At 48.1% G+C, this 10457-nt stretch overlaps 1 protein-coding gene and 1 non-coding gene across 3 annotated transcripts in view; one reads left to right on the plus strand and one right to left on the minus strand.

Moving 5' to 3' along the window:
* DNAJC18 (DnaJ heat shock protein family (Hsp40) member C18) overlaps positions 1 to 9232 on the plus strand; it is a 30780-nt gene extending 21548 nt beyond the window's left edge. Inside the window, exons 5-9 of one of the 2 annotated variants that reach the window (XM_045284628.1) lie at positions 919 to 1028; positions 2116 to 2225; positions 4072 to 4244; positions 8073 to 8219; positions 8985 to 9232. In XM_045284628.1, the coding sequence (XP_045140563.1) occupies positions 919 to 1028; positions 2116 to 2225; positions 4072 to 4244; positions 8073 to 8197 (518 nt within the window). In that variant the 3' untranslated portion in view covers positions 8198 to 8219; positions 8985 to 9232. Of the gene's footprint in view, positions 1 to 918; positions 1029 to 2115; positions 2226 to 4071; positions 4245 to 8072; positions 8503 to 8984 lie in introns of those variants that run through there. The other variant, XM_004696656.2, reaches the window with a different exon arrangement.
* LOC115873623 lies at positions 2765 to 2825 on the minus strand. The gene has a single exon (XR_004048514.1). It is a non-coding gene; the product is annotated as a U7 small nuclear RNA (small nuclear RNA).
* Positions 9233 to 10457: the final 1225 nt, after the last annotated feature.

Genomic DNA, 10457 nt, shown 5'->3' on the forward strand with positions numbered 1-10457 from the left:
CTGCTATCATGCCCCCAGCCCTGCCTTTCAGTTCTGGCTAGACTGGAGCATGTACACTGGTATGGATAAGAGCTCAGGGCACACGGAATCCAGGTCAGATAAACCCCTCAGGAACAAAAATGAGAGTAGTGAAACTAGGAGGGTAGGGGAAAGGTAGAGGGATGAGGGGAGGGAGGGGGAACTGATCACAATGATCAACACATAACCCACCCACCCCCCACCCCAGGGGGATGAACAACAGAAATATGGGTGAAGGGAGACAGTGGTCGGTGTAAGATATGAAAATAATAGTCATTTATAATTTATGAAAGGGTTATGAAGGTGGGAGGTGGGGGAAGGGAGGGGAAAAAGAGGAGCTGATACCAAGGGCTCAAATAGAAAGTAAATGTTTAGAAAATGATGATGACAACATAGGTACAAATATGCTTGATATAATTGAAGTATGAAATGTTTTAATAGCTGTAAGAGCCCCCAATAAAATGATTTTTTTTTTTAAGTGAAAGTTAGAAAATCATCCCTAGAGAGTTGAAGGTTGAGATAATTAAAGGTCCAGGAAGTAAGTTGAATGTTGTGACTTGCCATTAAAGATCCCAGTGACTCAACTGGAATACGGACAAGGAAGCAGGCATGAGCATGTCAGGCAGGACATGCTCTCCTCTTACCAGCCTCAAAGGGGCACTTTCTCTCTCACACTGGTTACAAGAATCGATTAAGAGAAAAGGCAGGAGTGTTTAGCACATTCTATTTCCAGCTGGGTCACTTGACCTATCTACTGTCTCAATTCTTCCTATTACGGGAAATGGGCCAACACCCTCAAAGAGCCTATTTGGAGCAAAGACTTTGAAGAAGGCAGGAAAGATACGTTTTCCTAAAGCCATAGTAAATATTTCTTTTTCTTTCTTTCTTTCTCTGAACCAGGAAATATCCATATGTTTTCAAATGTATCCGAAGATGCCCACTATTACCGCCGGCGTCACAGACGTGAGAGGATGCAGACAAGGAAAGAAGAGGAAGAAGATAAACCTCAGGTACCAGAGAGTGACTGTCCACGAACAAATGTACTGAGCTGACCTTTATGCTGCCCGATCGGGTTTTAGAAGGTAAACTTGAACTATGTGGCAAAGAAACACATGTTAGGAAACTAGAGACAATGGGAAACACAACTCAGATGGGCCGGAATAGTATGTCTCTGTCTTTCCCACCACCTCCTTCTGTGGTGGCTCTTCCAGGATCTCGGTTCCCCTGTGGAACTGTCTTGACCTTGACTGCACGAAATAGGCCTCTTCAAAATAGTCCAAACTAAAGTTAGGGATCAAGGGGGTCTCATGATGCTCAAGGCTATGGGAAGTGTCAGGCACCCATGCTCTCCATAGGGCCAGATTGTGTCTCCCGCCTTCCAGCATCTCTGTGCATCTTCTGTGTTCTCTCTAAGCAATAGAATAATAGATTAAGTGACTTAATCTATTGCTCTTTGCAACTGGCCAATCCACGTGCCTTCGAGGTTATGCTGCTTTCCACAGGTGATTGCCTGGCAGGAACAGGCCGATGAATCTCAATCCCAAATTCCTAATAGGGGGAATGTGTTCCCCGAGTCCAGTCAGTGTGGCCAAGGCACTGGAGTTGTCTAATATTAACGTGGCTCCCAGAAACCCACCTGAGGGTCACAGTCCAGGCAGACTTCCCCGGGGTAAGCTACCTGCTTCGCTGGAACTTCCAAAGGGGATCTGGAGGATGATGACGAGCTCAAGCCAGGTGGCAGGTGGGTCTCCTTCGGCCTTCTCATTCGGTACAACAGAGCTGTTTGATACAGCTCACCAAAAGTGCAGTCTTTCCAGAGGCACACTGGACTGTGTAGTGGTTATGCATTGGGCTGCGGTCCGCAAGGTCAGCAGGTCGAAACCACCACCGCTCTGAGGGAGAAAGAAGGTTACAGTCTTGGAAACCTACAGGGGCCACCATGAGTGGGCATCAACTCTGTGACAGTCCGTGAGTGAGTGAGTGGGTGAGCCTGAGCGGGCATTGCTCGTTCCTGCTCTTTTTGGAAGACTATCCAGTCTTCCATTGTGCTCTATATTGAAGAATGACAGTTATACTGAGCACTTTCCTTTTTTCCAGACGACGTATTCTGCGTTTATCCAGTTACTTCCTGTCCTTGTGATTGTGATTATATCTGTTATCACTCAGCTGCTGGCTGCTAATCCGCCATACAGTCTATTTTACAAATCGTAAGTCAAATATTTATAAATCTTTCTTAATGACAGACTGGAGGGTGAACGACTTGAAGGATGAGCTGAGCATTTACCCACATTTCCTTTCACCTCTCACGGTAGAAAACACTGATTGTAGGCTTCAAGGAGCAGCTGGGCAATAATAGTGCAGTCAGGAGATGGCGTGTTTTGTACTACAGCGACATCAACTGGTCAGCTTCAGAACAGCACGAGCTGGTTTCTAAAGGGCCCATGGAAAATCTGAGCTTCCAGTGAAATGCAGCCACACCATTCTGGAATGGCGTTGAAAAAGGCCCTATTGAGTTTGTGACAGGATCGCTAGACCCCTGTGGGTTTGGGAGCATAGTAAATGATTATTTTCATCGTTCGGAATTGTAAGAAATAGGACATGTATTCAAGATCAGGCTACATATCAAACTGTAGTATTTCTTTTGCTGAAAATAATAGAAATTCATTGTAAGGCTGGTTATTTCATGCAATTATAAGCTCTGGTGGAAAAGTTGTTTTGGGTTTGGGTTTGGTTTTTTTGGTGGGATGGGGGTCTTCCAGAGAAAACCGGAAAACCTGCTAGACAAACTAAAAGAGCTGTAACCTTTTCTGATGGGAAAGTTTATATATCTTCAATGAATCATTTCAGTAGATTCAGTTCTCAAAGTTTGGTCCCTGCATCATCCACATCAACAGGCAACTTGTTAAAAATACGAACTCTTGGACCCCCAGTTCCCATCTAATTGGATCAGAGATTCGGGGGGAGGAGATAAGAAATCTGAGTTTCAGCAAGCCCTCCCCTTCAGATAAGTCCAGGGCACACTCAATTTGAAGATCACAGGACTTCTTCTTTTTTTTCATGATTCATAATGAATAGTAAGTTGCTACTCATAACTGTAGTTGCGTGGACAAAGCCTTTCAACGTGTGCACTCCACAGTGTGAAACATAGCAGGTTGTGATCACTGTAGGAGGAAGATGGTCACTCTAGGTCAGTCGTGCCACCAGGTCCCCCGGGCTTGATTCCCTCAATTTCCTGCCTTCCCCTGTTTCTCCATATGGGACAGCTACCTCCTTGTTTGTCAGGCCAGCGGGGCAGGCAGCACCTGCTCTGCTCACGCGTGAGGCGGGAGAAGCCACGGCCTGAGCTCTTAGACATTTGGCAGGATTCCTAAGCAGAGAGGCCAGAAAAGACACCATTGGTATCCAAGGTAGGGTTTGTCCAGTTTGAACAAAATCTGTCTGGGTTTTGCAAACCTGTCACAGCATTTTAGCCTGACTTTGAGATCCCTTCTATATCTCCATTTGGTTAGAGTTTCCTTCACCCAGACCTCTTAATGACGGCAAGCTCCAGATACCCTCACAGAGAGAATACATCAGCATTCATCTCTTGTGGCCACATTTTTTGTAGTTCTCCTCCCTTAGCAACTATGAAGGAAAAAAATGCTTTTGAGCATGCCTTTAAAATTGTGCTAGTTGGTGCCAGCCATCTGGTTATTTGTAAGTAGTTCACTGTCATGTTAATCATAGAATTAACCAATCGCCTGTGCCAGGTACCATGGTAAGTTCTGCACAGAATACACAAATTGTTTTTAAACATTCGATGTCTTTAACCACACAGAGTATATAAGAGATGAGTACTTACTTATGAATAAGCTATATATGGCCAGGCTGGAGTCACAGTATGGACATATACTCCCTTATGTAGCAATAATGATTGCATTGTTCTTACCATTTTACTCAGAAATTGTTTCTGTTGGCTATGTTAGCAGACAGGCGTGGCATCTGCCCCATGAAGAGAGGTGACTGTGGGTGTGTGAGGTCGTGCTGATATAACACCCTCTGTCCTTGTCTCAGGACCTTGGGCTACACCATTTCTAAGGAAACCCAGAACCTGCAGGTGCCTTACTTTGTGGATAAAAACTTTGACAAGGCCTACCGAGGAGCAGCCCTGAGGGACCTGGAGAAGACGATAGAGAAGGATTACATCGATTACATCCAGACAAGCTGTTGGAAGGAGAAACAACAAAGTAAGGGGCTCTAGCAAGATCTCAGCAAGCCTCCCCGATTCCTAGCCTGAGGCACGCCCAGTGATCCCTCCACTCTCCCGGTTTGTCGCACGTATTTGTGTGAACAGAGACAGAGAGCAAAGCTTCCTTGAGGATTCTACTCAAACTGGGAAGTGTATTGAGAGGATGCATGTGGCCAGGACTTGGCAATATTAGGAACTGAGGCGGTGCTGGGAGCCTCCAAGGAGCCCTGGTGGCGTGGGGAGTTAGGAGCAGGGCTGCCAACTGCTAGCTCGGTTATTCAAACTCCCCAGCCACTCTGGGGAGACGAGGCTTTGTGTTCCCATAAAGAATGACAGTCTCGGAAACCCACAGGGTCACTTCTTCCCCGTCCCGTAGGCCACGGTGAGTCTGAGTGAGGAGTCGACCTGTCTGTCTCTTCCCTCTCTGGGTCTGTGCCTCTCTCCGCTCCTGTGCCCTCCTCTCGTCCCTCTGCCACAGTCTGCCCTTACTTTAGCAGGCTTTCTTCCTTCAGAACCTTGTTTGCCCAGAGTTTGGGGGCTGCTGGGAGCCCTGGGAGTGCTGTTGGGCAAGTGTTGGACTGCCAACCACACGGTCAGCCGTTCAAACCGACTGGCTGGTCAGTGAAGAGAAAGGAGGTTATCTGCCCCCATAAAGGTTTACAGCCTTGGAAGTCTGTCTGCGGCCCCCAGGAGATGAGTTGGAATCCACTAGATGGCTGTGAGGATTGGGGTTGCTCTCCTCTTAGTCACGGACTGGTTTCCTACAGGACCAGCTCCTTGTTTCAGGGAAGCTGCCTTTTCATTAAACAAAGGACCTGGGAGGTCAGGCAGCTGCCTGTCCCCATGGGTACACCAGGCTTTGCAGGTTCTAAAACTTAGAAACGTGTCTTGGAGCAAGAGAAAGGCCTTAGGTTACAAGGTAGTGAAGAACCTGAAAAATGTTGCATTGGCAAATGTTACATTATATATATTTCTATGACTAAAAGTAATGTAAGGCTCAGTTTCAGCTCAGACTAACACCATAGGCTTCAGTGCTTCCTATAAGAAGAGGAAGATCACACACACACACACTCCACACCTCACATCTTCCTTTGTGGCAATAAGATGCTGGAAGTGTGCACAGGGCGCACAGTAAGAGCTGCCGCTCAGGTGGATTCTGGCCTATGTCCCCGTCCCCAAGAAGCCTGGTGTCGAGGCTTTGGCCCTCTCTGAGTGTGAGTAAAACTCCTGTGAGTCGGGCTGAGGCGCAGACTCCCAACGTCCAAACGGCTGCTCGCAGCCACAGCCCTCGGAAGCTTGTGCATCTCTGGCACGGCAACATGGTGGCCGTCTGGAGCCCCGGCACAGCCCCAGTGCCATTTGAGAGGGAGCAGCATCTGTCCTCCGGATCCGGCAGCCAACACAGCCAACGTCGTTAAATTTAGCCCTGGAGGTTGTAAAAATAAACCCACTGGAGAACAAAGTTCACTCTTGGCACAGTACCGAATGGAAACTGCTTTTAGCGAAGTTAGACATTGTCTTTTTTTCATCTTTTGTTAATTTTCCCCCTCGGATTTTCCTTCAACTGCCTTAGTCTGGGTGGATTTTGATGAGCACCACAGTGAGCACTGACAGCCCTGTGTGCGCCTCCACAGCTGCATCTGGTCATAGCCCTGATGCCAGGGCCAGTGCTGCCAGGCCACGGAGCTAGCATGGACAAAGCAATGGCAGGATCCACCTCCTGGGCACTGCACCCCCTCCCCCAGCCCAGCTCAGCCCTGCAGGCGAGCACTTCTGCCCTGGCCCGTAAGCAGGCTAGTAGAGTGTGCAGAAGCTTAGGCTTTTGAAAGGGGATAAAATGAATCAGCTCGAGTGTTTATGTAAGTTGTGCAAAACAGGATGGATTTCACTCTCAGCACAGTGTCTGGTTCCTGGGGAGTCCGGGCCTCATTCTGCTTTTCACTCTGTGCACTACCAGCCCTGCTTCAAAAGCTGGGTCAGCAAGACAGTGGGGGTCTGATGGAATGTTCTGGGGCCTTGTGCGGGCTCTGGAAGAGGCTCGGGGTCTTGCTTCTCTGGGAAATTTGCCTGAGTCACTTTACCTTTAAGGCTCAGTGCTTTGCCCATCTGTTAGAGGGATGGAGGCAGGGAGCAGGGGCTACATTATGCGAGTGTTTTGAAAAGAAAAGGTAGAATCAGTAAGCCTGGAGTGAGAGAGCGTTCAAGCTAAGAAGCATTTTTACAAGCTTAGTAAACAAAAAACTTAAGGAGATCATTTTGGGTTTTGTTTTTTTTTAAGGAAAGCTATCTATGTTCCATATATTAATATAACCTGGAGCCCCGAGGGCCAGAAACCTGGAGCGGTTTGATGGGACTTCCTGACAAGGTTTCCCACATGGCAGAAGAGCCAGAGGAATAGTGTAAGGGCCGAGCTCTGGGCAGGATGCAGGGTCTGAGGGCACTCATTTGGGTGCAGGACATGTTCCCGTTGAAGTCCCATCACCTGCAAGGGTGACTGTGCCCAGGCAAGCTCTGGCTAGCGGGCACTGCAGGCGTTCGTGCCAAGGGGTGAGAGCACATTGTTCTGGAGCCTGGGAGACCTACAGCTTTGCCAAGCAACTGCTGGGCGCGAGCCCAGGCTCTGCGGCCCCCATGCCAGAGGGAGCGTTTTCATGCATCTCCACCCCGCACCCTGGAGTCCCCCTGGAGTCCCGGACTTAATCGGCACGTTGCGCCTTCCTTGGTGTAAATAGAATCTTTGTGAGCAGAAATGCCAGACAGTGTTGATAGAAACTCATTCAGAAATCACTGCCCATTGTGTTTCCTCAGGCTGAGTATTAATTCCTGTTTCCAGGCAGTTTGCTGATTAATCAGACAGGTGCCTGTCGTTCCACCAAGAAAAACAGAATCTGTCAGCAAGATGATTAAGAAGGGATAGGCATATTTCAAAATGATTAAAATAGCATTTTCACAAGGATGGCCCTTTAAACACTGAATAGCTGCCTTCTGTCGGAAGTTTTCAGAGGCCCCCACCCCACCCTTCCCAAGTATGCCACCCGGTTTACACAACACATCGCTGGAGGGGCTTGTCAGACTTTCCTTCCTGAGAGGGCCCATCTCACAACAGAATCCGAAAGAGAGGCGGCCGGGTCACTGTTGGCTGGAAGAAGAGTGAAAAGATTCTATTCTGGTTAAAAATAGAATGACCTTCCCCACCGTGGAGGAGTCAAGGAGACAAAGGTCACCCGGTCCAGATGATCTCCTTTTGTAAAAAGCCCAGCTGCTTTTTGGCCTTTAAGTGGTGGACCCCTCACGGGGTGAGGGGAGAAGAGAGCTGCCAGCAACCTGGCCTGGGGAAGGCATGCCCCCCAGAGGTAGGCCCTGTCTGCGGGAGTACGTGTGAGCTACGAGCCAGCAGCACAGGGGGAATGAGGCAGCTGTCCTTGTTCAAGTGACAGGCATTGGCAGTTGGGCCCCACTCCCTCCCAACTGTCATGTGTATGCCCTCGGTAGGAAGGCTGTGAAGCAGGCTCCTCTTACCACACACGTGCAGGCTTCCTAAGTCTGGTGCCAAATGTTTTATTGATAAGAACTAAGTCTGGTGCTTTTTATAATAGAGCACAGCTACTGTTGGACTCCAGGATCACAGGTGGCCTTTAATCCTTAGCACCTGGTGTCCTGTATGTAGCTGCCTCATGCATGTTTCTCGACTAAACAGTAAGCCGTTCTCAAGCGCAATGCAACGAGAAAGCATTAAGTCAGGTGAGACGTTTTAACTCCATGCATATGGACTGAAACGGAAGCGTTCAACTCTCTGACTGACTCGATGACCTCTTGTATCTTTCAGAGTCCGAGTTGACCAATCTGGCCGGCTTGTACAGAGATGAACGACTGAAACAGAAAGCAGAGTCCCTGAAACTTGAACACTGTGAAAAACTCTCCAAACTCATCGGCCTGCGCCGAGGTGGCTGAGCGCGCGGCTGGCCGACACAGGGTCAGGGGTTTGCTACTTAAAGCTATCTATGTTCCTAATTCCATTTTATAATACAAAACTAGGAAATAATGAACACTGTACTATTTGCTAGGCCGAGTTGAAGGAGCTCTGAGCCCAGCTTATCATAGACTCTTTCCTGGGGACTGGCTTCAAGGGCAAAGGGTAGTTCATCTAACTTGAGTCAATGGCAAAGAATTTGATCAACTCCATGCTTTTGGCCTTCCTCCCCTACCTCTATGAATGTAACCCAGGCATCTCAAAACATGCTCTGCTTTTTCCCTTCTTCAGGTAAGCCTCGATACCCAGGCATCCCCAGGCTTAGCTAACGCATCCTATGATTCGTTATTTACCATGGGAACCAAGACAGACACCTTTCTCTTCATTAGAATCACCATCTCCCTCAAGATTTGTCCTTTGGAACATGCTACGGGGAATGTGGAGAAAGTTAAACTCACTGCAGCCAAGAGCATTGTCTTTCCCCAATCTCTCTTCAGAGTTGCCAGCTGCTTGATCTGAGGCTCTTATTTCCTCAGCCCTCCCTCTTGGAGAGATGGCAGAAATGGAAATGCACTGGGCTGGGAAACAGCCCCTCCACTGCCAGGCAGCAGGAAGCAAGGACCACGGGGGGTGGGTGGGTAGGGGTCTCTCAGCTTGTCAGTTCAGGTCCCACAGTCCATCATCACAGGACCCAGAGCATGGGGTTTGGGTTTTGAGCGTGGTTGTTGTTTTGTTGTGGAATTGTTTGTTTTCTTGTCATTTCCCCAGAGAGCATCACACTTGAGCCGAGTCCCTCGACCCCACATGGTACAGTGGTCAGACCCAAGAGGTGTCATTGCTAGCCAGCCAGCGGTTTGCTCGTGCTTAGAGATAGAGGGAGCTACTCTCTCTCCCTCTGCGGTTCTGGAAGGATTAGCATGGGCCCCGGCAACCACTTTGTTTAACCCTGTAAATGTGTGATACAAGTTTGTTCATTCAGCGCTTATTAAATACTTGCCATAAGTCAGGGGCATTCACATCGATTTTCTTACTTAAGCCTCCTCACAACTCCGTGAAGTAGATATATTATCCCTCTTTTTATGAAAAAGAACAGCTAGGCGTGGCAGAGCTGGGTGATCATTAAATAGAAAAGGTGAGATCATCCGGTCACTCAGGAGATTCTAGGCAGGTTGGTAAAGCCTCCGAGTGCCCCTCCAACCTTCCGGGGTAGGCCTTCGGCCATTCAGCACCTTGTCCTGACTGCGCCTTAAAAATCCGGACTCTTGATGCAAATTCTGTAGACGTTCCTCAGGGGCAGGCAGCCCCTCCCCCGGGACAAGAGACCAGGGGTAGCCTGGGCTATGTGGTGTGACTTTCCTGCTGGCGTGAGCTACCTGGATTGAGCTGGCCAGATTATCACAAATCTCTGAATCTGGAAGTTCTTTTTTATTTCTTAAATTCAGAATGTCACGTAGTCTACATTTCATGTTTTCTTCAGGACAGAAAGTTCCTTCCCTGTTGGACAGCATCTCCATTAAAACTGATCTACAAAGTATTGCTGCTCTTTTCAGCCACACAGCTAGATTTTGGATAGATGTGTACAGTATTCCTCAGGCCAGGAGGGGTGCCCTTTAGTATAGTGGCTTATGCGGGACCACTGCTTGGCTGTACTGAGAGGACGTCTTCCCAGCGATAGCCAGGTTTTTGCCTCACTGGCCAAATTAAATCTGTCCTCTGATTTGGGGAAGTTGGGGGGGAGTGGGGGAGAGGGAGGAGAGGAGGGAATCTCACTAACCTCCCCTAAAGAACTGTGGGAACTGACACTGTAAAATGTGCCCATGAGACAAACAGGCTCTGGAAATTTGTTTTGTCTACACCCCAAAATCAAAGCTTCCCTCTTCCTAACCACCTCTGCTGGAAAACAGGCACTAATTCAACTCACCTGACAGGTTCAAAGACTCTATTCTCGATGCTCATGAATCCTCTAAACACACCTTTTGTGGATTCCATGATGGAGACATGGTCTGTGATATACTGAATGGAGGCAGTGCTGATGCCACTAAATGTCAAGTGTAGTGTTTGTTTGTTTGTTTGTTTGTTTTTGAAGGATCGTACAGGAGGCAGAGTTTTATTCTCCTGTATAGGGTTGCTATGAGGTTAAAACAACTTGATTGCACCTAACATGTCTAGATATATAGCTGTACTTATATATATGTCCCTTCTATTGGATTTTAATTCCATTTTCTTTTTTAACATTTTATT

The sequence above is a fragment of the Echinops telfairi genome, unplaced genomic scaffold (genome assembly GCF_000313985.2).
Source record: "Echinops telfairi isolate 266 unplaced genomic scaffold, ASM31398v2 ScPeMD7_7469;HRSCAF=8507_0, whole genome shotgun sequence".
Classification (NCBI taxonomy): domain Eukaryota; kingdom Metazoa; phylum Chordata; class Mammalia; order Afrosoricida; family Tenrecidae; genus Echinops; species Echinops telfairi.